General features: G+C 37.0%; 1 protein-coding gene across 2 annotated transcripts in view; it reads right to left on the bottom strand.

Moving 5' to 3' along the window:
- Window positions 1-11,171: 11,171 nt before the first annotated feature.
- lost (methenyltetrahydrofolate synthase domain-containing protein lost) overlaps window positions 11,172-27,725 on the bottom strand; it is a 67,480-nt gene continuing 50,926 nt past the window's right edge. Inside the window, exon 4 of one of the 2 annotated variants that reach the window (XM_090392725.1) lies at window positions 11,172-11,530. In XM_090392725.1, the coding sequence (XP_090248851.1) occupies window positions 11,196-11,530 (335 nt within the window). In that variant the 3' untranslated portion in view covers window positions 11,172-11,195. The remainder of the gene's footprint in view (window positions 11,531-27,725) is intronic. The other variant, XM_090392724.1, reaches the window with a different exon arrangement.

The following is a 27,725-nucleotide window of genomic DNA, read 5'->3' as shown; positions in this document are numbered from 1 at the left end:
GGTTATGGACTCATTGAGGGAGGCTATAAATCACCCAAGCCAGCTGTCATACCTTCCCTTCAATTCATTCAAATTAGATGCACTAACTGCTCTGTGAGAGGGAAAACCTAGTTTTACCCCTTTCTTGGCTGTGAACAAACTTAACTTCCATGGATGACCTGTGTTCTCTCCTCACCTTCCATATAACAAAAAATTTCATCAGATGATATCCTGTAACACCCAATCAGAAGTTTATAGACCTCTATCATATCACCACTCTTTCTCTTGCTAACTAGAGTCTGCAATCCACATACTTGCAATCTGTGCTCATAATGTAAATCCCATAATCTGGATATAACATACCTCAATAAAGGTAGAAACTGGTCTGGGTAATAGCCTTTCTTATAATGCATAGTATTATACACACCTAAAAGATTGTCCTTTTGCATTATGAGATACTAAGGCAACTGATGCAAAGTCATTATCCTCTATGTACAAGTAGCTCAGTGTGAAGATACTAAAAGCACAAACTTTGTTTGCTTACACTTGAATAAAGGATTAATCCAAGAATATAATTTTTTGGCATCTTTAATTTATCATATAAATTAAATAAGTATGAATATAAATAAGCCCTCTGTGGCAGTCCAGTGAACTAGTCAGGCTATTTTGGGAATTTCAAGTGTGCTCTTGTAATTTTGTCCAGAGACTAAAGGAGATGTCAGAAAATTGGTATCTGTAACTATTAAAAGTTATCTACTTACTGCAGATGCAGCTCTTCTTAAAATATTGTTTCAAAGTGGTACTGAAGTGGGTCAAAAAAAAAAAAAAAAAAAAGTAGATAAATCAGTATTTACTGGCACCTTCAAATAAGTACATTGCTTCTGCATTTTTTTTTCTTTAACATGCAGCTGAAATCAAAGGATGTTAGATAATGTTTATACAGAAAAACCTAAGGATTACTTTTTTATTAGATCAATTTTCAAAAGCATTGTTGAAAATTACTATTTCAGTAATTCAAATCTAATAAATAATCATTTTTCCATGCTCTTTAGAATATCAAAAGGACTAATTTTTTATAATATATCTTGGTACCATATGGGGGCAAGGGGAATAAGGAGGAATCCGTTCACATTTTGCTTGAACAGATGAGAGTTGTAATCTTTCGGGAAGGCAGAGTGGGAGAGACTGTTCCAAAGGACAGAAGTAGATGGAATGAAAGAAGAGGCAATGAGTTTCAAGATGGACTGTAATAGAGTGTTGGTTAACAGTGGCTCCTGTTTTAATGATTTTGGAGGAGACTGGAGGAATAAAAGTAGCCAATTCAGCAGAGCACTGTCCATGAAAGTATCTGTAGAAGAGATACAAGGCAGAAACTGCACATCTGTGAGAGAGGGATCATTAATTAGCCATATTGCCCTCCTCTGGATAGAATCAAGCAATCTTGACGGATTTTGGTGCACCACCTCAAATATGGGAGCAAATATTCCATGGCTGGGCAAATTTTGGCTTTGTATAGAATTAGCAGCTGTGAAGTAGTGTCTTGTGCAAAAAAAAAGTACAAGTTTTTTGGTAGTTGCAGAAGCTATAGGTGAAATGTGGTTGTGCCAGGAAAGATCAGAGGTGCAGGTCAGTTCAAGAAGAGAAATCTGATCGTGTTTGGATATTTCAGTATTACTGAAGATAAGGGAATGGGATATGAACTCTTTCTTGCAAGAAATCAAACAGAACTGAACAGTTTTAGTGGCATTGAAGATTACAAGTTTGGCCTTGTAATCTTCAATGCCCCACTGGGAAATCTGAGTTCGTGTCCCTGATCATGGTAGATCTTGAGGATTCTAATATTTGAGCACTACAAGGTTTGCTGAATGAAAGGAAGGAAGCGAGTGTGCTGTCATTGGCAAAGCTATGGATAGGATCGGAAGTCTGTGAGAACAAGTCATTTCTATACAAGAGGAAGAGAGTGGGTGTAAGAACAACCCTGGCTGGGATACTCCTGCACTGGTGGGGAAATCTGAGGAGAGTAAACCATCCATCGTGACACGTAGTAAGCAACCAGTGAGAAAGTTGTGTTAAAAACTCTATGTCACAAAAAATATAAACTAGTGCATAGATTTTTACAGTAGGAACACCTTATAAACCTTGTATAAAGTGTATCTATGTTTCTTATGTCCAAATTTTATATAAACACCAAAATAAGCCCAAAGGGAATTGACTCGCTCATTGTTTAAAGGCAAAAGTACGATGTTGAAACCAAAAGTAATATCTGTGAGTCGGCAGTTTCTTTTGAAAAGTATTTACTAGTCCTGTAGCAGGTGGCATTCAAGGTCAGTATTGAAAGGGCGCGGCGTGCATCAATTGGAAAGTTCCGTAGGCCAAAGCCGGATTAAGGACGGCTAAGGAGAAGAATAGATTTATCGGCGAATGTTCGAGAACTGCCAATCTCGTGATGTTGTCCGGGGTTCTCATAAGTACGCGCAAGACATGTACTGGGACATTTGGGTTCCAATAATTGAAAAAAAGTGCAGGGGCAATGAGAAATATAAGGCTCGGAGTTTTGTTAAGAAAGACTTCCTATCTTCATCTTGCCTGATCTACATACGAGGAAGAGAGGTGCTGTAAGTCCGGAGGGGAAAGACAGAGTCCGTCCACTTGAGGCAGTTTTCCAGTGTGAAGCCAAGGATAATCTGGAGGTCAATCTAAGGAGAAATCTTGCCATGTGAATCCAAGCCTTGCCGCTCCAGTTTCCTCGCCAGTCAAATTCCAGATACATCTATCCAGTATCCTGCTAGCTGAAGCGACTCCTCATCGGTGCTCTGAAACGCTTGCAAAGGAAGGGAAAGAAGTAAAAACCTGGAACAGAGAAGAGACCCCTGAAGCACCGGAAGAAAATAACAAACAAGGAGGGAAGACGTATGCAAGACAGTCAGAGACCCACGTGAGTCTGTAATGTTCATTTTCTTTGTGTGTGTGATTTTAGATAATTCCCCTAAAGAACTGCTGAACTGATTAGTATAAAAAAAGTAGCAATTTTTCATCGCCTTTAAATCGGTGCTAAACCATAAACAAGCCAAACGTGAGCATAGTAAATTTCTTTAAGATGAATTTGGGTTAATTTGAAATTCTTTTAATCTTTGTATGTGCTGAATTAATTTCTTGTTGAAATGTATAACTTAGAAGGGATATAAAAGTATGTGAGTATAATTGCCAATCATATAACTGTCTTTAAAGTTAAGAGTGAGAGCTTAGGAGTTATATGATGTGTGTGTGAGGGGCATGCTAGAAGATTAATTATTGTTGCTATGGGCACCTAAATAGTTTCTTGTTATGTTTGAAGAATTTTTAGTAATTGTGAAGTGGAATGTACTAAATTGAGTTTAACTGAGAATATATATATGAAAGTCCCTTGAATATCGTGCTTGAATACTTGTTTAAGAATAAGGATTTCTTTTGTGAATGAAGCTTTAATTACTTGCGCTGTATATAATTCTTTGATGTTATTAAATGTTTTTTTTTTTTTTTTATACAATGTTTCTGGCTCAGTTTAATTTTTTGCAATGCACTGATCCTAAATAAAATCGGACCTGTAAGTTGGGAACCCAGAAGTTATTAATGATTTAAGAAGCTTAATAGAAAATTTTTGGCCATGACTGCAAACTGTGGCTAAGTTATATGAGTAAATTCTTTGTTCAACGAGGGTATTAATGCTTTCTTGTGTCATAAGGGGAACTTCTGAGGAGCAGTCAAAATAATTCAAATAAATATTGAGAGATCCCAGGTACGGGGAGGAATACTTAAAGTAGAACAAAGATAGAATTAGAGATTGATAAAAGAGAAATACAAAGTATTACAACAAACTACGACCACAAAAAAAAAAAAAAAAAATTACAGTAGACCATAGGATGACAGTTTGTTAAGTAGGCCCCTGTGCCAAACCCAATCAAATGCCTTTGAAATGTCGAGGGCAAGTACGTGAGTTTCTCCATGGCCCGAGTTCAGATGTAGGTGGGTAGTGAAAGCAAGATCAGCTGTAGATCACGAGTGGCAGAATCCATACTGCTGGTCACTGATTAATTGGTATATCTAGGTGGTTCAAGAGTTGGTTGTTGATGACCTTCTCCATAATTTTAGAGAAAACAATTGGGCAGTAGTTGGTTAACTTTTATCACCTTTCTTTGGTATGGGCTGTATGTGGACCTGTTTCCATGTTGTAGGGTAGATGCTAGTTAAATAGGATAGATTGAAGAGGTGATACAGGATAGGTGTTAGTTCTTGGGCATAATTTTTTAACACAACATAGTGGAATACCATCATGACCAGATGCCTTGTTTGTGTTCAAGTTATTAAGGATTCTTCTTATTTCTTTTTGTTGGGAGATATGAAGGTGCCATTCTTGGTGGAGTGGAGGGAATCTTGCGGAGGTCATCAATGCAGGAATTGGAAGAGAAGAGTGATGCCAGTAAGTTGGCCTTGTCTTTAGGTAAGGTAACTACAATCCCATTGGGATGCAAGAGCAGTGAAAACCTAGGTGGGTATAAATTGAACCAAAGGCCTTGAAAAGGGACCAGAAGGAGCAACTGCCATTTGGCTCTTTCAAAGTCTGACTTCAACTCGATCCTTTTGCAACTGTTGCAAGCTGCAATATAGGTAGCTGGGGTTTTGGTCTTGAGCAATTGATAGTAAGGAGAGGTATTTTTTCTTTCACAGCATTGGCACACTTTTTTGAGAACCAAGGTCTGTCCAAATTCTTAGCCACCAAAAAATGGTGACTGGAATAAGTAATGAAAGCCTTCATTCCTGTGAGGATGATTTCTGTTATATGGTCTAAGCCTGGTGTTTGGATCAGAAGAACTGAAGCAATCAGAACATGGAAAGGAGGAACAGAATTCACACAAGTCCTTCCAGTTGTCACCCTTGTAGTGCCAAAGGACATGACACTGTGAAGTGGTGGGTGAAGGTTGTTCTGTGGCAAAAGGCTTGTATGAGGTTATAGCCCAAGTTACCAAGCTTTGGCTGGTGTTCCCCCAGGCTTGGTACTCAGTCCCTTACTATTCCTTTTATGTCAATAACATTCATCCTTACCTTATAGAAGACACAGAAATAGCTTGCTATGCAGACGATATAGCCATCTGGCACACACTAGTGATAAACTTAAAGAATAGGAAGATATTCTAAACAAATCCATGAGAGGATTAGAAAAATGGTCAGATGAACTTAAACTCAAAATCAACCCAGATAAAACAAGACTAAGCATCTTTAGTACAGACAGAAAAAATAGTCATTCCTACAATTTCAAAGTCATGATCAACAACAGGCTAATTGAAAAAGTCGCAAATCCAAAATATCTTGGTACGCTTGATTAGGAATTACATTTTGCTCAGCACATTTCTGACACTTCCTACAGGGCTCTCAAAAAAACTAAATATATTGAAAAAGGCTTTGTGGAACAAATTAGGGTTCAAAGCCAAAAATTCTCAAAACTACTTACACTACATTAATAAGGCCAATAATGGAATTTGCAGCAGCTATCTGGTCACCTTCTGCTTCATCAGTAAAGGAAAAATTAGACAAAATACAAGCAAAAGCATCCAAGATTATCATTGATGCAGTCTCATCCACTAACATCAGACCCTAACATGAATGTGGGATCGACCTGTTGGAGGGCAGATGGAAATTTGCAACCATAAAGTTCATTAATAATATCAGAAGTTACAAAAACGATCATATTTCCCTAAAAACTTATGAATATTATTATTATTCCTGACACCTCCAAGGAGTCCAAAGACTCATCGCGGGAGGACACCTACAACTCTCTCTCAACCACCACTACACCGAACCTCTACTACGAATCATCTCCATCAACCGCCCACCTCCACCAACACTACAACTAGTATTCTATGTCTGTAAATTGCGTGTGTTCTGAAGGGCCGATTTGTCTGTATGCAAGATGAAAAACTAGAGTTTCCAGGAGAAAAAACCCTGCTACCCTGTATGAGATCGGCTAACTCACCTTCGATTGAAAATTGTCCAAATAAAGATTCCTCCCGTCGCGACGAAAATTGAACTTAGGCCTATTCCAATCGAAGGGCGCAATGTACCATCGTTCTTCCAATTGCGCTACGGACACTATATCTTCTTCTACGCGTTATTCCCGCTTCCCATGCAGGGTCCGCGTGTTACTTTAGATGCGACTTCTTTGTTAGTACTACTCCCAACCGATCCGTCGCCTGGTCTGCCGCTGGGGGGATATATTTTTGACTGTAGAGGCGTATGTTCACGGGCCAGTTTGCGGGATGAAAAACGCCATATAAACTGGCAGAATAAACCCTACTGACCGCGCCCAAGACCGGCTAACTTGGCTATGGCTGAGGAAGATCCTCAAATTCCTCACGTCTACAACGGGAATCGAACCTGGGACACTCCTTCCCCAAGCATATGGTTGCGAAGCGCAAAGCCACTAGGCTAACCGTGCGGTGCTACGGACGCTATATATATATATAGGAATCAAAAATGCAGACTTCACAGATCAACTTTACAATATGATACTATCAGGATGGAAATAGGTCTTGATCATCTAAATGCCAACGTAAGTAAAGAACCTCTATTTTCCAGTCCTTTACCTTCAAATACCTCCATAAATCTAAACCTTACCAAATCCTGTACAAAAATAAAAGAACCAAAAGAAACGCTCAAAGAAAAAGGCCTAAATACTATCAACCCTCTTTCTTCCTCCAAACAAGTTATTTGTTATACCGATAGATCGTCAGACACCAATATGATTAATGGACGCGCTTGTGCTCTCCTACTCTCGAAAGGGAAAAACTTTCAATAAAAGCTGGATCTGAGAGAATTGCTTCCAATTTTACCAGCGAACATTATGCAATAAATAAAAAACTTGAAGCTTATTTAAAATTGTCATCTCAACAATCAGAGGGAATTATAATTTACAGTGACTCAAGATCAGCCATGGAGGCAAATCAATAATGGCAATACCAAGCTCACATAAGATATCCATAAACTCAAACCAACTAAAGTGTTTGGGAATAAGTTGCATTTTACAATTTATTCCTGCTCATGTAAACATTTATTACAATGAGGCAGTTGATAAATTAGCAAAAGAGCACAGAGAACTCAACCAAGAAACTGACTTAATTCTTGCTGATGCACTAGCAAAATCTAAACTAATTCCACTAAAATCAGGGATACACCACCAAATTCCCAAAATCAATGCTGACAGAAAGACCTCCACATGATGGCAAGACTCCGAACAGGACATTTTAGAGGAATGAAGGTCAATACGGAGGAGAACATATACAGGGTGATTCAGAACTCTTGGGCCAAACTTTAAGGGGTGATAGAACACACCTAATCAAGCACTTTTCGTCATACAATGCATGGTCTGAACTCCAGCGGTTGAGCGCTAGAGGGTGCTTTCCAGTGAACACTTATAAGCGCTGGTTTTTGCAGTCGTTATTTCTATCGTGAAGTACAAAAAGGATGGATTCTTTCACAAATAAGGAGAAGGCTGACATGCATTTCATTTACGGAGCTGCGGACAGGAATGCAAGGAAAGCCCAAAGACTGTACGAGAGCGCTTTCCAACCACACACGTGCCTGATCAGTAAAACCTTTCAGAGATTGCACTGGTATCTGTGCCAAATAGGCTCCTCTGTCAGCGGCATACAGGATACAGAACGTGCAAGGAGTGTGAGGATGGCACGTATTACAGAGGAAATTCTACGTAGGGTTGCAGATCGTCCCGAATGTAGCACGCGAGCAATTTCCTATGCCGTATGTGCGCCCCAATCGGTGTGGCGAGTTCTACAAGATGAATGATTACACCCCTACCATGCACAGAGGGGCCTTGACACCGGTCATGGTCATGTGGATTTTACACAGTGGTTCCTGCAGCAGACTGCAGTGCAGCCAGACTTTGATGCACGTCTTATTCACTGAAGAGTGCACCTTTACACATGAGGGCATGTTTAATACCCACAATTATGTATGGGCGAGCAGAAATTCGCATGCCACACGTCCGCATTCGTACCAGTGGCGTTTCTCCATAAATGTTTGGGCTAGAATCCTACATGACCATTTCATTGGCCCATACCTTCTACCAGCACGACTGAATAGGAGAACGTACCTCGTATTTTTACAAGAGGTCTTGCCAGAATTACTGAACTCTGTTCCAGCAAACATTCAAACAAGTATGTGGTTCCAACACGATGGAGCGCCACCCCCATTTCAGCATGGATGTGTGGAACGCCTTGGATGCAACATTTCCAGGATGATGGATTGGTCGGGGGTGGTCTCGTCGCTTGGCCACCACGATCACCCGATCTCTTGTGTCTGGACTTTTTCCTATGGGGCCATATGAAAAGCCTGATCTACCATAACCCCATCAATTCCAATGAGGACCTTATTGCCAGGATTTCTATTGTACAAAAAATGCCTGGTGTTTTCGCCAATGTATGCCAATCACTACGTTGAAGGTGTGAAGCCTACATTAATGTTGGCAGTCACTCTTTTGAGCAGTTTCTGTAATTTGTTCAATAAAATTCTTTATGTTCTGTAATTGTTTCAAATCTCCTCTGTCATTCTTGTGTTTCTTCATTTCCTGACACAATAGTTGCTAACCCCTAGCACTTCACCACTTGAGTTAGGACCATGCATTGTATGACAAAAAGGGCTTGTTTAGGTGTGTTCTATCACCTAAACTTAAAGTTTGGCCCAAGAGTTCTTAATCACCCTGTAGAAACTGCAATAACTACCCTAATACTGAACTGACACCTGCTCATATTTTTACCTGTCCAGCAATTACAGCAGCCTTACAAGCAATAGATCCTAATCCTGAACAACAGCTCAATACGAACAAAATCGACATAGCCAAAGCAGTTCAAGGAGTACATGGAAATATCTAAGACGCTTCCAAGGACAAGATGACAACTAAGAAGAGAACTGACAACCCCAGTACATCTGGAAGGGAAGCCTGTTAGGAAGAGGTCAAGTGTGTTGGCAAATTGGAGGGGGTTGTCAGGTATTCTGGTAGGAAGATTGATGATCTGAGATAGGTCACTGCTGATGGCAAACACCTCAGCATCCCTGATCTGTGAAACTGGAGAAGGGAAGCCAATATGAGTTGTGGACAATGAAGTCCCCAAAAAAGGATGACCTTGCTATTAGGATATTTCGACTGCTGAAAGTCGTGCTTTAGAGAGAGAGTTGAAGAGGTCAGATTGGTTGATGGAGTTTAGAGAGCAATAGAGGGAGCATATTAAAAGGGGTAGGCTGACTTGTTAGAGATATTTTGAGTCAAAGTAGATCAAACAGGGGAATTCAAGGATTTGCAGTCTCTGATATGGTATGTATGTTTGTTCTGAAAAATGCCCAAGTGCCACCCTTGTGGCAGAAAGAGCTGTGTAATGTTAGTTTGGGCTGCAGGTGTGAGGTTACCAGTTGGAGTTCTGATAGGAATAGTGGTTCTGGTTAAGATGACTAGAATATAAACAGCAATATATTGCTAAACAGCAAAATAAACGATGTTCTGGTGTACATCGTTTATATTGCTGTTTAGGCCACTGATGTTGAAACTTTTTTTTTGGTAAGAATTAGTGTTGGTGGCTTGTTAGGTCAAATTTTGTTTTTGTTTTTTTTTACTATTTTTCAGATCCCCAGTAAAATCACATTTCTTTGGGTTGGAAGCTTGGAATTATCAAAGAAGCAAAATTATTTAATACCAAAAGCAGAAAGTTAGGTGTATTTTGGATATTTATCTGATAAAAATATACATATGGTAAGGTCAAGCCACATGGAAATATGTACGAGGGTGGTCTGAAAAGTTCTCAGCCTCGACCATAGATGCAACACTATCGGCAAGATTTTTTTTTTTTTTTTTAAACTGGTAGATCTGTCTATCATAAGCATCCATGTGAAATTGCAAGGCATTCTATCAAGTAGTTTGTTTTATACAGCTCTCTGAAGCAAAAGTGTTGTCAGTATCGTGCAGTTATAAGTTTCTTTGTAAAAGAAGTTTTAACACCAAAAAAAATTCGCTTGAAGTTCATAAAAGTTTGTGCGCACTCTTCTCCTTCGTTTTCAACAATTAAGAAATGGGCTGTAGAGTTTAAATATGCCCGTACCAGCCTTGAAGATGATTCACGTGAAGGATGTCCAAAAAGTCTAACAACACCAGAAATCATTGATCAAGTGCACGATGTGGTATTGGATGGCCGGCGAGTCAAAATGAGTGAAACTGCTGAGACTATAGGCATTTCAAAAGAATGAATGCAGGATATATTTTGCATTAAGAATTGCAAATGAAAAAAGCTTTGTGCAAGATAGGTGCTGTGCTTGCTCACAGCAGATCAAAAACACACTCATATGAAAATCTTTTAAGAGTGCTTGGAGCATTTTAATAAGAATAAAACTGATTTTGTGCGTTCGTTGATTTATTACTATGGATGAGACTTGGATTCACCATTACACACCAGAATCCAAACAGCAGTCAAAACAGTGGACAGAAGCTGGTTGTTCAGTGCCAAAGACAAAGTCAGTTCCATCAGCAGGAAAGGTCATGGCATTTGTGTTTTGGGATGCTAAAGGCATTTTGTTTATTAATTATCTTGAAAAGGATAAAACAACAAATGGGGAATATTATTCCGATCTTTTAACCAGACTAGATGAAAAAATTTGTGAGAAGAGACCCGGTTTGCAGAAGAAAAAAAATCATTTTTCATCAGGATAATGCACCTGACCACAAAGGTGTTTTGGCAATGGGAAAATTAAGGGATCTGCACTATGAATTCTTGGAACATCCACACTATTCCTGAGATTTGGCTCCCTCTGACTTCTGTCTCTTCCCAAAACTAAAACTCTTCCTCGCTGGTCAGCGTTTTTCTTCAAATCAAGAGGTGATTGCATCTTTAGAGGGGTATTTTGCAGATCTTACTGAGAACCACTACAAGGACAGGTTAATGGCACTGGAATAAATGTATTAGTCTTAAGGCAGATTATGTTGAAAAATAAAAATAATTTTGAAATTATAAATTCGTTTTTTTATTGTTAGGCTGAGAACTTTTCAGATCACCCTCATATAAATTATGATGTTCCTTGTAATGCAACATAAGTCATCACCTGTTCAACTGTAAAATAAAGTATTATTTATTAATACATTTAGAACAACATTTAGTAAAGTTGTGGTTCCCCCCCCCCACCCAGGTTCACTCTTTTAGAGTTGTGTTCTTTCCTTCTTTCTGTTCTTTCCATCGTAAAGTCTTTAATATAGGCATTGCTCTGAGTTTTTCTTCTGTTAATAATGACCAGATAATTCCTTTGGGTTTTGATAAGTGTGGATGACACTCTATCATCTCTTTTGGAGTTAAAATAATATCTACTGTAACATCATGTTCACCAAACAACTCTTCTGGAAGATGATCAAAAAGCTGACAGTCATGAATAGTAGACACGACCACAGTACTGGGAGTAATTGAACCCATTGTTGACATCATTGCATATTCCAAATCAGCATAGCCTTCTCCTTTTCCTATACGATAACCTCAAAAATAAAATAAGTATTGATTAGCTACCTACATTTAAAATCAAAAACTTTTGGATAACATTAAAAACCTTTTTAACATGTCAAGCAGGCGAGTATCTCAAAAAATCTTAATGAAATTAAATGAATAGAAATCTCAGAAATACATATACAGAAAAACCTCACTTAACGCAATCGATTAATGCACATTAAGTGAATACAATAAACAATTGTATTAGGAATAATTATAATTCATTCATCAGTTAGCATAAATTTGAAAAAAAATTTATAAGCTATATTAGAGGATAAAATCACCTAAGTTAATAAAAATCAATTGCTTAAATGTTTATTTAATGTCTAAACATTTGATTGAGCTACTTTTTTGCAAAAAAATTAGATGTTTGAATAGGGCTTGGGCTTGACTTTTTCATCTTGTCATGCAATTTGCAATAGCTGGCGATCGCTTTATCAAGATTTCGGCAGACTTCGAAGCTTCATTCCATATCAGGATCAGCAGCAAACAAAATTTCCTTAGCATGCTCAATGTGATTGAAGACTAGCTCAAGTTCTTATGCATGCTGCTCTTCTAGTTGAAGGAAATCATTCTCGTTTAACTGTTCTGAATGGGAATCGAGCAAGTTTTTCAGCTTTTCCTCTAACATAATTACTTTTCTCCTCTTTTTATTACTACCACTTTCTTTATCAGTCTTTTTCATATCAGGGGTAAATATAATAAAGCCTTATAAGTATCCAAATTAAAGCAAAATGAAGGAAAAGTAATTGAGCAAGAGAACAGAGTTTGCAAGTGTGCTTGTGATGATAGTGCCTCCGTAGCGCAATTGGAAGAATGACAGTACATTGTGCCCTTCGATTGGAATAGGCCTAAGTTCAATTCTCATCGTGATGGGAGGAATCTTTATCTGGATGATTTCAATCGAAGGTTGGGTAGCAGGGTTTTTCATCCTGCATACAGACAAAAAATACTAGTTGTGGTGGAGGTGGGCGGTAGATGGCGTCGATTCGTAGTAAAGGTTCAGTATAGTGGTTGAGACGGTTGTAGGTGTCCTCCCGCGATGAGTCTTCGGACTCCTTGGAGGTATCAGGAATAATAATAATAGCTTTGAGCCAGGTGTCGCCAGCCACCGCCCTTAGCACTGCTACTGCCAACTGGCTGCTATGTTGCAGCACCACTGCAGCTGCAACTTTAGAAATATACATACACACTAAGTACAGTGTATACGTGTTTGAATAAAATATCAAAATTATGGTAAAAAGTTTTTAAAAAATTTAAGCATGAAAAAATATTGTTTATTATCGATAAAATTACACAGTTTGGTATAATTCAAAATTACTTAAAAAATATATTCTTGTTTTGTTTCATGAACAAATATTGTTTATTATTGATCAAATTATAGTTTAGTATAATTCAAAATTACTTAAAAATATGAAAATCCATTATCATAACCCCAATAATGTTCTAAAATAAAAACTATAACAAATGTTATGTCTTTAATTGTAATGTCCAAATATTTAAAGAGACGGAGTAAACAGGATAAGCACTATGAACATTCTACTACTGGTGCAAACTGCATATAAACAACAGTGAAACTGCGTGATGGACAGTGCCGCATTATGCTAATAGCTAGCATATACTTGCGTGCATAGCAATATGACACTGTGATACAGTGCTGCTCGTGCTACAAGATGGATTTTTATTATTTTTTATACAAAATAAGAGAACTGTATATGATTGTTGATGATAAAAGTAAATATTACAAGCAAATATAAATAAATTAAATATATTTATATATCGAGAAAAATTGGGTGTGCTGCAGTGCCTATGCACCAGCCGCCCCTGATCTAGACCAGGGCTGTCCACCAAACTTTGGTAATCAGAGGACCACATTAAAAAAAAAAAAAAAAGATTTATCCAAGGGCTGCATCACAATATGTATCTAATAATTTGGTGAGCAGCAGCGACACAACCTCGATAGCTGAACAAACGAACAACACTAATTGCTCAATAATCATGCGCTCACATTCCCCAGGAGCGCCCAGAGCATGCACTCTAGCACAAAACAGTGTAAGAACGCTTCTTTGACATCTAACATTTGAAAAACACGTGGGTATATAGTGATGTAAAAACACCAAATAATATTACTAACATTGAGATTATCGATTAGTGATAGAATTAAAATATCTAACATGCATTCGATTCAAATTGTTATTTTATTTATTCACTTGTAAAAATCAAAACCCACATATGGCTCATGGGAAGTGCTTTGGACAGCCCTGGTCTAGACCAATGTTTCTAGATCATCTAACCCAGGCGTGTCAAACTCAATTGGACCACAAGCCATATGCTATAATCTCAAGTGGGCCACAAAAAGATTTGACAAAAAACTGCACTAATTAGAATCGAAGGGACATGAAAGAATAAGTATAAAGAAACTGGAAAATTAATAATGAAAATTTAATTTATTCTAAGTCATTACAAGACATAATAGTATAATGATTATGACAACTCAAAAAAATAAAGAATATTTTTAATTATATTAATATTTACATATAGCATTTAAACCAAAATTAAAATATTATTTGAACAAATTAACCTAAAAAAGTAGAAAGTCTCATTAATAACCATCGCAAAAATTTACAGAGCCTCCTATTAGTTTGAAATCTTTTATGTTTGTGTTGAAATAAAATACTTCTATTTTTTTTGGGGACGGGGGGGATTATATTTTGGGGAATTTTTTAAATGTTAATATTTTGGAGTAAAAAATATATACTTGCATAATGTAATTATAGTATTTTATCTTTTTCCCGACACTTGACATTTATTGTTAACCAGCTTGCCAAAATTTGGAGTCAAAGATTGAGACCAAATTATGAGGGCATACAACCATTATGACAGAAAGATTGTCATTAGTTAGTCTTGATCTGGGGGACTGTTTTGTTACCTTTCATACATGAGAATCATAAATAATAAATTACACGATAACCACGGTAATTAACTTTAATGAAACAAAGGTACAAATAGTTATTAAATGGATAAAAATCCTATTTTATTTTATAGCCAGTAAGTGAAACTCAAGATCGAGAACTACGATCTAAGAGTTTCAATGCCGAAAAGCTATCGGCGAAGGCAATTCGAAGCAAAGGTGTAAATGTAATTAAAATGAAAAGCCTTTTGGCTTTTCATTTTAATTACAAAGGTACAAATATTTCGTACTGAAATTATATCATTTCGTATATCATCAGTGTAGAACAAACAGTTCAAAGGAATGGAATGCGAAGTACATAACAGTCGGTGAATTACCAATTAAAACTGTTGCCACATGCTAGAAATTAATATTATGAAATATTAAATCTTAAAAACTATGTCTTTGATTATGTAAATATGGCTGTTGTGCCTTTGTAATATTTATTTATTATTATTTTTTCTATTTTATTTATGTGCAATTTGTAATTGTCTTTGTTTTCAAGTTAATCTTATCTGTAATGAGCCCCCCCCCCCCCACCACTACATTGATATTTGTGTCTGCTTGAGCTTATGTTAAGTTCCTTCTGAGAAGGTAACCTCTATCATTGCCTAAGGTGTTCTAATCTTAAAACTCACGTCTGATACTATTAACTGACCTTAGTCTGCTTGTAATCCGCTTAACTTACCCCCCCCCCCTCAACATTGTAAGTTATACCCCTTATACATGCTAGTGTCGAGAACCTCTAGTTAATGGGGAAATCCTCAATTTAGAATGCTAATGTTTAATAGTCCTTGAAAAATCTATATTAGTTAACGACTGCGCCATCAAGGACTCGGTAAATTTTCTATTCTTTACTAACATGAGAATCTGTCTGCTAAGCGCTTATAATTATGAGCCCCTTGTTCATTAATCTCAAGCAACTCTGAATTGTACAGTCGTGGTGGTGGTTACTTTACCTTGATCACACAGGTCCGATTAGTTTTTTGTAAGACAGTGCATTGGATAACAATGATCAGGCAAGCTATTTACAACACTAAACATGTTTATTTTAACTAAAACAAATATTTTACAAACAGCAATGGGCATATCACGTGAATGAATCACAATTTATGAAAAGCTAATCACTTAAGACATTAAACAAAGAAATCTCACACTCAACTTACTTATTACGTGAAAGGCCCTAAGCCTTGCATTCAATTTTATAGAATTTAAGACAAAATATATATAACACTTTATATGCGTTAGTTAACACAAGCAATATACAAACTTACACCATTCGTTTATGCACATGCAGAATAACGCTTGGCTCTCTAACTTCCTTGCTACATGCTACAATTGATTAAACAGGACTTGCATCGATTATCTACAGCACAAACAATCTTGGACATTAACATAGAGTAATCTACTTACTAGCTCTCAGTATCTTGTAAAGTTCTAGGGGTTTTGAGGGGCATGGATGAGTTCTGTTAGTTTCTTCCTCATTCTTGTGAAACGGCTATGATCGGGTACTATTCGATAGTTGTCGTCTTGCATGTTCTCTCCCTTGGAAAAGAATATAGTTCTTCAGCAATGTTAGGAACTGCTCTGGTTGCATGTCAGCATGCACGTGGGTTGGTACTTTCATCGAAGAACATCTCGGAAGGTTCCTAAGAATACAGCCTCTCCTCTCAAGACTCCAGAAAAAAAAAAAAAAAAAGCCCGCTCACCAACCAATCACGGCCTTTCATTCCACATCCCTTGTCTTACCATTCAAACTACTTGGATTTTCCGGAAGCACCCTGACATCACCTACGCTTACTTTAGGTGTTAGCAGCAAAACTCCTATATTTCAGTGACCTTAGAGATTATTGTTGACCTCCAACTCACTAGCATAATCCTGTCTAATCCTTTTAGTTACAAATACTTGTAGTTCTACATTGTTATTTTCACAATATAATACAAAGCTAATACACTTCTAATTTCATATATTTTATGACCTATGTAAAATCAATATAGATGAAAAAAATTTTTCTTTGTTTCACCATAAGAGGTTTTACAAAGGTCCACCCTCTAAAAAAATTTCTGGGAAATTTTTTTTTTTAGCCCAGTGTCTGCATATTTTCTGGAGAAGACGTGACTACAAATTTCCGATTTACTACTTTGTCTGCTATTTTCCTGTCGGATCTCCAACTCTTGGTGTTACCTTCCCTTCCATGCCCCACATTCAAGATTCTATGAGTAAAACCTCCTCTTATGTTGAGTATTAGAGTAGTATGAATTACTTCTCATTTTATTCCAACTGCATCTAGGATCTCCATTCTGGACCTTCACAACACTAGGCTCGTTCCACTTCGATTGGTTAGAAGATTTGTTGATCCTTCTTAGTCTTTCACCCATATTCACCTTGATCATTGTATGTGTAATTTCCTTCAATGGCTCTCCTGTTTCTTCTTGATCATTTACTAACTGGATGTTTGAGATAAAGTAGGTAACAATTAAGGCTTCCAAATGACTGCTCCCTTCAGATGATGAACTTAATGAAAGGTCGGCATAGTCATTGTGACAGGCCTCTCTATCCTCTGCCTGCTCAGTAATTCTGACATTATAGTCACTCATTTGTTTCCTCTCGTCAAGTGTTCTAGCTATCTGATCCTCTAAAGCGTTGCTGCCCTTGCATGAACGCGTGATATCCATTAGAGAAACATCATTGGCATCAAAATTGCAAGAGAACTTGTGTTTCTCTAGAAAGTCAGTTCCTAATATTATTCGCACACTCAGACTTAGGGAGGACCAATAACGCATGCGAGATGCACAAATTGAACTCTGTTAATTACATTCCAACTCTTACTCTCCTTGATGCCCTTATCCCTGGTGTTGAAATTCCCATTAACTTAATAGGTCTCTTCAGTTCAGATACACAATTCCATACACAGGGTTTTATGCTCTGAAAAAACTTTCCTCTTATGCCTGGGAACTGGTATCCAACAAGGCATTCCTTGAACTTTTACCCCAAATGATCATCATGGATTTTGTGGGGTGTTTTCTGATCTTTTTCTCTCTCTTCCATGGTCTGTTTGTATGACCATGATGAGTAAGCATAAGATTGGACTCATATCTAGCATTTCCGTTCGAGGGTCTCTTATTTCGAAAACAGTTCCGAGCCATGTGCCCATATTTGTTACAAACAAAACATTGGCAGGACTCTTTTATGATCTTTACTTCATTATTCCTTTCCTCTTGACAAGGATTGATTTCAGAGGCCCTGGCTGTTAGTTCTCTGAGCTGCTTAATAACAGCATCAAGCCACTCCATCATAGGCTGCTGTAGCCTTTCTACCTCCTGTCTAACTATTGAGCATAATTCCTCCCCAGGTCAGTAGAGTCTAATTCCTTTGGGATGGTTATCTTATTGTCTGTTATATGTTTAACATTGAAGGCATTTCCTCGTTCCTTTTCTTTATGATCCTTAATGGACTTTCCTTTATTTGTACTTAGGCCTTTTTCACACCTAACGTCACAAGAGAAATCATCTGTCCTTTTTATAGCGTGAACTTGGCTGGTATTCGAAGCGGGACGAATGTCTCCAAGCCTTTCCTCTCTCTCCTTCACAGCAAAGTAACATTCCTCTAGATTAGTGAACCTTTTTTTGTAAGTGGTCTCCTTTAGTTCATCCTTTATTCCTAACCCGAACTGGTGGGATATTGCCCAGTCAAGATGAGTTTTATTGTCCTTGGAGACGCTTAGACCATTTGCAATGGTCAGTAATCGATTGTAAAAGTCCATAACGCTCTCCTTTTCTTGAGCACACCTCTGCAATTTCCAAAGGTTTGGGCTCACGCTTCTTACTTTGGAGAACTGGGAAATTAATGTCTCCTTGAACTTTGTGTATTCTAATGTGTCCCTAAGTATCAGAGACAAATACAGAAAGTTATTGGCCCTTTCGACCAGTTTATTCCGAAGTAGAATTAATAGTTGAAAATCTGACCAATTACCAACTTTTCTCAGCTCCTCAACGAAACCAAAAAATTATAATACATTGTCATTGCCGTCCCCCAGAAAATTGTGGAATGACAAGGTGAGGGTTTATAATATGAAAAAAAATCCTTGTTGCCCATCGTGGCATTATTTGAAAGATCACTATTTGTAACTTCACTATTCATGATTATGTAACAAAGAAAAAGTTTCTTAAAAGCTAAGACTTATAACTGCCTGACCTGTTACCAAAACTGTCTTTATAAACACTGGTTGATAAATTACCATAGTTTATCGAAAACCAACCTTTACTGACAGATACATTCATCAAAAGTCTGCTCATCACACCTCTCAAAAAATTGGTGTTATCAAGTCTTTAATTAATAGAGCACAAAGTGTGCTCCTCTCCCTCAAGCTTATAACAAAAACTTTTCACTATCAAAAAGTTAATAGAATTTAATAGTTACAACCCTAATCGAATCCAGCAGATAATTGACTCCTATGTTCCAACACCTCAAGGTTCCGATCCCTTATATCTCTGGCATCTCAGAACCGATTGGCAGAATTTTGAAAAGTATCATCTCATTCCCACATATTTTCCTATCAACAAAATTTCTCACTCATTGACATCTACAAAAGACAAACTGGCACCTCTATCATTAGCTGGCATTTACCAGATACAGTGTGAATGTAATTTAACATACTTTGGCCAAACAGGCCATTCTGTGGAAAAAAGAATGAAGGAACATCAGTATTATATTGAATACATGAAACCTCAAAAGTCTGGACTGGCACAACATAGTATTGACACTAAACACAATATCCAGTGGGATAAAGCTAGTCTTCTCCATAGATGCAAGTTTTGCGAAGCCCTTTTACATAGGCCAAATTTGAATCGAAATGATTGTCTCTCTCTCTCCCAAAAGTTTGGGAGATTCTTATCTTATGTAACCACCAAAGAAATAGTTTTTAAGAATTATTTCATAATATCTATTTCTAGCATGCAGCAACTATTTTAATTGGTAATCCACTGACTGCTATGTACTTTGTATTCCATTCCTTTGAACTGTTTGTTCTACTGATGATGTACTGTTAATTTCAGTACGAATATTTGTCCCTTTATTTCATTAAAATTAATTACTGTAGTTATCGTGTAATTTATTATTTATAGTTATGCCACAGGTATCTTTAAAGATTAGACATGAGAATCATTGTTTGCATAAATAGGTACTTCCAAAATGACAGAATATTTACTTCAAACTTTATTTCCAGATATTTTTGACCTAAATAATTATATTTTTGGAACACCAACTTCTTGGTATTTCTCCCTTAGAATGGAGTCATTTTGGAAATCAATCAGTTCCATTTGAATACAAATAGGAGCTTTTTTTCAAAATTAAAGGAAATAGGACCTGTATAAAGCAAAAAAACTTATCAAATTCTTCTTTTTATTGTTCAACTGTTCACACATAGGAAAGTAATTTAGAATATTCTATTTTCAATGATTTTGAAACAAAACCAATTTACATTAAATCTTGACAGTGCATCATACATATGCGTGTTATTAACAGATCTTTCCCTTGAAGTTTGACATTTAAATCATTCAAATATCCTGTAATATCAACTAAGAATGTTAGATCTTGTACCCATGTCTGATCATTAAGAAATGCAACCAACATCATGATTTTTCATTTCTAGGAATAATTTTATCTCCTCTAAAAGTAAAAACTAAGCTTTTTAGAATCTTATGACGAGATAACCAATGAATCTCTGTGTAATAATGTAACCCTTCAAATTCACTCTCAAAGTCTTTAAAAATTGTGCAACAGCCTTGAGTACACTGCTCATTTCCAATACTTTGAAGCACAGGACCTGTTGATGAATAATGCAGTGGAAAGATTAGTTTTGGAATGTCTGGATACATTTCCTTTAATTTTGCTGCAAGTCTTGGTACAAAACCTTAATTTTTGCCTGTTTGCTGAAGCATCATCGGTTAACACAGCTACAAGCCAGTTCAGAGGAAGTTGGTATTTTTCCAAAATGCTCCACATGGGGTCAAATTGGTCATGGGAGTCATTTCCAAGAACTGTCCAGTAATATTCATATTGTTGTCGCAAGCCTGAAGAAACAGAGCAACTTGAGCTAGCTACGTCGTGAATATCGAAACTTTCGTCAAGTGCAATTGACAAATACTGTACATTTGCAGATATTTCTTGCAACTGGTCACACAGATTATCTGCCATTTTGGTTATTCTTTCGATCACAGTATTTCTGGACAAAAAAAATATCACGAAGTACTGGCACATTTTGGGTACATATATTTTCAGCTGCTTTTATCACACACACTCCTTAACCAAGGAACCATCACTAAAAGGTTTGGAATGTTTTGCCAATAAATAGCTGATTTCATAACTGGCTCTCACTGCTGATTCACTCTTTCATAATTTTTGAAAATACTTGACTTTGAAGTGAATTCTTCATACTTTTTCATTTTTCTTCTCTCAGTTTACCCTCAAAGCGTGAATATTGTTCTTTGTGAATTTTATCAGTGCCTTTTTATATATTATATTCTTTGACGACACTAATTGTTTCGTTACAAATAATGCACACAATTTTGTCCTTTGTTTCAGTGCAGAAGTAATTCAATTCCCATTTTTTTGGAATTTTCTCCCCTCAGCAATTTTTCTTTTTCTTGTTGTCTTAGAAATTGACATTGTCTGGGTAAATAAATATATTGAATAAAAATGCACAAAACTGTAGACCAGTGCACAATACTATTGCAAATAAAAAAATAATAAAAAAAGGATTCCCTCAGATAGATTGTTGCTCGTGCCGTTGGATCATGTTCGGTGCACTGACAAGCGCTTTAGAGATCACTGATTGACTGTAGCAGGCAATTATAAACTTGCGCAGCCTAGATTCACATGGGCACATATGCTGTGCGTCACTTTCAGCATACTACCCACGAAAGCATAAATATAGTTTACTATCGGATCTAACATTGAAATTGTGATCTAAATTTTTATTATTGCAATTATATTATAGAAGGTCATTGCATCCATATTGTAACTATAAATGTTGTATGAAAACGAAATTTCTGTTTTATTATAAAAGCAACCATCCTTTTTTTTTGGATCTTTCCTGGAGGCATCGCAGGCCGCAAGAAATTGCTTTGCAGGCTGCTAGTTTGACACCCCTGATCTAACCCATAGCACTGATGCATTATAAGCCAAACCAAGTTTTAAGATTGAAGTCACAGAAAAAAAAATATTTGAATTTTCATGTTAAGGCTAAAGGCATCTCTTTTTTATGAAAAATCTAACCTACCCACCATTTTCTTGTCTATCTAAATTACTCTTCATAGCTAAACTTCAAACAGGTAGTGCTGTAGTAACTCAAGTGCATTACTTTATCTGTACTAATTAAATGTTGCTGCTATGTAAATAGATGACTTTTTAACCCCTTTTAAATATAACTTTATACTGCTAGGTATAATACAGCACTAAAATATAAAAACAAATTCCCAAAATGCTGGATGGATGGCACACTTTGTAAATAACAGGCTGTAGATACATTCTTTTACAGAAGTCTTCAGGAGGTAGATGATTTATTTCTTGTTGTTAGATCACTCTCTTGAAAGCTTAATACAGACCTTTTGTGTGCAGAAGAAACTTGAAGTACCTTGTTGTTTCTAGCATTAGGTTCCTGGACTGCTAAATACTTTAATCCTTTCCTGGTACCAATTATGGGTTTCCTTACATTTAACAGTTAGTTAAAAAAATAAACTAAACCGAGAAATTCATGCTGTCATGCATGCACTGTTTACTATTACTTCACATAATCACTGCTGGCATCGGTGGCTTGTAGAAATGTGCTATTCGTGTTTGGTGTGAATTTTGAATGAGATCTGAATGCAGGAAAGCTTTTTCAATAAACCAATTAGTTCAGAAATTGGACCTGTATTGAAAATAATCAGTGGTAAAAGAAGACAGAATGCCCTTTTATATTACTTGTGCTCAGCAAACATTGATACTAAGCCTCAAAAAAAAATCAATAAGATATCTTTATATGCACAATTGGACATTAAGAAAATCAACATGAATGAAAATATTTCCATACAAAATTCGAGTGTAATAATCACGTGATAGTACGATGCTGTGAGAGCTGCATTGCACTTCAGGGTGGACATATTGCATACTGAATGTCTCTGTGCATAGTTTTCTGTACATTAATTTCTTAACTACGTCCTTAGGAAATTTGTAACTTTTGCCAAAAACATGTAGCAAATTTATAGCACTTTTTCTGTAATATAATTTATTAGTAGGCTTGCAATAAATTTATGTCCACATTGTCCATGCTGTTTTCATGAAAATTTTTTCACATACAAGTATGACAAAAATATAGTTCATCCTTAGCTTTTGTAAGTTAAGGAAGTTGAGTCACTCATCGAGGAAGGGGCCCTAAACATCATGCCAAAAACTATTCAACATTTGCACAGTATCTATCATATTTTGTTTTAATACATTCATAGCATCCACAAAAGACTAGCAAGCAACCCTATTCCACTCATTCACTACACTCCAAACAAAAAACCTTGCTAACTACACTCTTATTCAGTTTCCATGGATGGTCCCCTGTTCTGAAAAATTTCCTCTGAATTAATCTTATAAAAATTTGTCAGTAATTTGTATGTCTCTATCGTATCATCCCTTTTCCATCTATCAACTAGTTTCTGTAAGTTCATTCCATAGACTTGCCACCATCTTGGTTACTCACCTTTGGATCCTCTCCACATCCTCCTCATTACCAAGAAACTGTGGGACCCAGATCTGCATGCAGTAATCAAGATGGGTCTTATCAAGACTTATTAAAGAGGAACAATAACCTGCTTGTCTCTGCTAGTCAAAGTATTCTTCAGTAACCAAGTGATCTGATGAACTGCTTTAGTCACTTTTGCTATGTGCCCTCAAAGCTTTAACTCCCTATCCACTAACACTCACAAAACTGGCTTTGTCAATTTCCTGGAGTACAGTTCCACCAATGTGGTATACAGCTGGTAATCTTTTCACCCCATAACCTTACACTTTGCCACATTAAACAGACATTCATTCTCTTTTGCCCAGTCTGCCAATCTATCCAAATCATCCTGTAAAATTTTGACATCATCTGTATTAATTATTGCTCTACCCAACTTTACATCATTGCCAAATAACTGAACAGTTCCTCTCAGATCTTTTCCTATATCGTTAATGTACAAATTAAACAGTAGCAGTCCTAGAAAAGAACCCTGCAACATGCCACTAGTCCCTGGCCTTCTTTTGGACTCCACTCCTGAATAATATCAGACTACTCTCTGATATCGCTCCATCATCCACCCTCTTATTCATCTCACCAACCCTATATCCATTCCCATTTGCTGCAGTTTACTGATTAGAATTCCGTGTAGTATCCTGTCAAAGGGCCTTTGCAAAGTCCATGCAGTATCCCATTTCCATCTACTCATGCCTGTATTTTGTTCTTGAAAAACCTCTCCGATACTTTGACAACAACTCCAATATGCTGATCGGTCAGTAATTTGCTAAATTTCCACCGCCATGGGACTAACTGAGAGCTGAGACTTAGATTAAACAATATGGTCAAGGGCACTAACAATTCCCCCGCCACTTCATGTAAAACTCGAACTGGTATATCATCCAATCCCACAGCTGTATTCACCTTAAGGTTCTATAATATGCTATGCACCTCCATTTCATTTACCTCAGTTCCCTTTGTATTTTTATATTTACCTCAGTATAAGCCTTTGGCTCTCTCATTCCTGCAATATCACCACTTGGATGGTATACTCTTGCAAAGTGTTCACTTAGTAATTCTACTATTTTGACTGATTCAGTTACTTTCCTACCATTGGCATTCATTAAATCATTCTACCATATACATTCTTTCTTTTACTTGCAGCATGTCAAAAGTACTGTTTGGGATTATCTTCAACCTGCATTGCTTCCTTTCATACTCTGCTTTTGTCTTTCTTACCACACTAGTTAGCCTTCTGGCCTGTGCCTTATACTGTTCAGGTGCCTACTGGTCACCTTTTTCCTTAAATCCCCTCCACAATTATTTCTTTTTTTGCAGCTCTAGCTTAAAGATGATATTCATCCATTTAACTCTCACTTGATTTACTCTCCGGACTCTAGGTATGCAAGTCTGCCATTACCTCCTTCAAACACTTCTTTACCATTTCTCATGCAGTATCAACATCCAGCCCTTGCACCAATCCAAGAAATCTCCTAAGCTTGTCATATATTCCATCACATGCTGTGTCAGATAATTATCCCTTAGTAACTGCATAAATTCCATTTCCTTTCTCCATGTCCTCTGTTCCCATAGTTGAAATCCCCTATAATAATTACCTGTCCTCCACTTGCCGAGTCTATTTGCTAATGCATATTATCTCCATCTTTTCCATCCTCTGGTCTATACCAGCATCCAACTGTATATTTTGTTCTACTGGCCTGTATCTCACACCAGATAGAGCCTCAAATGTGATATTTTCACTGTCCTGAAAGTTGAACTTCTACTCTCTTTGGTTGCAGTTCATCGGCTATCATCAATAATAATCCACCTCCCATTATTTTCTCTCTATCCTTCCTGAGCACACTATACCCTTCACATACTATTCCACTAACTATATCATCTTCTGTTAACCATGTCTCACTAATGCCAATAACCTTTAGCCAGGATGAACTAACCAATGCCAAAAATTCCTCCACCTTGTTCTGAATGCTCCTGGCATTAGTGTACATAAAGTGCAAAAGCCCCTTAGGCCCACCGCTATCCTGATGCTTTATACTAACTGCCATTCTGGTTTGTTACCAGTGATACTAACTAAGGCATATTATACAACATTCTTACACTCAACTGCTCCACTGATGTCTGCATATCCACTCAACAGTCCCCCCCCCCCCCAAAAAAAATCTTTACTTTCCCTGATTCTGCACATCCACTTTCACTTCTTTCAACAACACTTTTTCCAGTCTCTGAACACCAAATCCATTCGGATGCAAACCATTCTTCTTGTATAAGTCCTTTGGCCAGTCAAACTCCACACCACTCCTCCTGCATAACCTACGCATTAAGTCATTCGCTATTACGGCCCTCCTCAGCTCTTCTCTGTCATACCGTGGTAGCAGACTCGCTATTTTAACTCTCTCACTCTTTTATTTTGCTACTTCCAGTAATTCAGTTCTGAAGATACTTCAGGTGCAAACTTTGTTTGCTTACACTTGGATAAAGGATTAAGCTAAATTTATTATAGTCTAACCAAGTGGAAAATAAACTTTCAACTTCCAGTAATTCTTTCATATCCTCTCTCATGCCATATTTTTCTCCTTTCAAATTATTCGTTCCAGACAATAAGATCATCTCTTTTACCCTACCCTTTTGTGCTCTGATAGCCTCGATAACATCATTAATTTTCGTGTCCACAAAACACAATTTTGTCAATCTCATTGATCACATCTTTTATGATTGAATCACTGTACAAGACTCACTCCTTCATTTTTCTTTCTCTCTTGGTCAAGTCCTCATTTCTCTTATCACTTCTTTCTGTTATCAGCTGACTCACTTGCTATTTGGCTCCAGCTCCCGCTTTGCCCTGTGTATCACTCTGTGCAACCAAGCTATCTCCCTCATTACAGCCAACTCTTCGTTAATTACATCAGTCGTACTATACTTTCATTCAACACTTTTACTCTCTCTCAATTGTGTCACATTTAACTCTCTTTCAATCCTATCTGCCATTACATCACAGATTTTCAAGTGTATTCTGAGTACCATCCACTACTTCAATCTGAGAACGAGGATCAAAAGTGTGATCCTCGTTCTCAGAGCATTTTTAGCACACCTTCCCACGACTATAGCGTTCAGACCAAATTCCATTTGCCTTTGGTAATGCATACATTTCACAGATATTGCACCTCACAAAATCCCTTTGGCTAAATTCTTTAAACAATGATGCTTTGGATGCCATTGTTTTACTTCGCATCGGTGCCCATGAGCTACACCACGTAACTTACTGTGCAAAAAGCAATTAACAATATTTAAAACAAAACTTTTAACTTAAACTAATTAACCCCCCCACAATACAGCCTAATTCTAATAACTGATAATGCCATTTTATTAAAACTAAACAAACAACTTAGCTTTCGGAACTCTCCAAACATAGTTGTACGATGATATGACACATGGTTTTTATAACACCTATATAGGATCCATAATCCCTCCACAAAATGGCATCTCAACAAATTAAAAAAAAATAAAAAATCCCACAAAAACAGTACTGCATGCAACACAATGTCAGCATATTCCTACTAGGAGAATAAAATTATAATTTCCACACAAAAAAAAAATAAATAAAATAAAATTTGAAGTTGTCATACCACACCAGTTGTACCTTCCCTTAAACTCATTCACACTAGATGCACTTGTCACTTTAACAGGCAAACTATTCATCTCAGTACTTGTATAGAGTAACAGCATCCCTATCAAAACATGAAGAGTGGTGCAGCTGTTGATCATTATTCCACCTTACAGGAAAACACTGCCTACACTGTAAGTGCTGTCCCTTTCTCTGTTAATGAGATATGATACTATATTCCTCATTCTCTTCAGATCAAACATTTAAAATCCATTTGTAGGTAAAAATGGGACTAAAAAAACAGAACCATATTTGTCAGTGCTTGCATGTTCATGGCACCAGTTTCAGTGGGCTCTGCAGTGGTTTGTGGTTAAATGGATACATACCAGACTTCCTTGGATAGAGTCCAATTGCAAATGTTTTCACAAGTGACTGCAGCAACCTCAAGAGAGAGTTGGTAGCAAGATATTGTAAAGTTTTTGTCTTGCTGTTAAAGCCTGATAGCAGTGTTCTGGTTGACGTAGCTGATACATCCTCAGCCAGCTCTTAATGGCTCCTGCATCTATAGTGCACAATGACACATTGCATTGTCAACATGTGCCACCTCCTTCTATGACTGCCTGGATTCAAGTCATCCAACAGTCTGTCATCCTGAAGGTACTGGAGATATACCTAACCTACTGAGCAAGTCAGAAAATGAGAATGAATTGATATGGTTACAAACTGTGTATTTACAGGCATAAGTAATTTTGCACCATGTGTGGACCTATTTAAGTGTCAGATCAATTTCCAGAAAGACTGTTATATCAAATATTGACCTTTGGAGACACTGCTAAAATTAAATAATCATGAAAAACATTTTGTCCTCT

This window comes from Typopeltis vanoorti, chromosome 5 (assembly GCF_054136105.1).
Source record: "Typopeltis vanoorti isolate ZY-2024b chromosome 5, IOZ_Tvanoo_1.0, whole genome shotgun sequence".
In the NCBI taxonomy this organism is placed as follows: Eukaryota; Metazoa; Arthropoda; class Arachnida; order Uropygi; family Thelyphonidae; genus Typopeltis; species Typopeltis vanoorti.
This window is presented reverse-complemented; position numbering and strand designations above follow the sequence as displayed.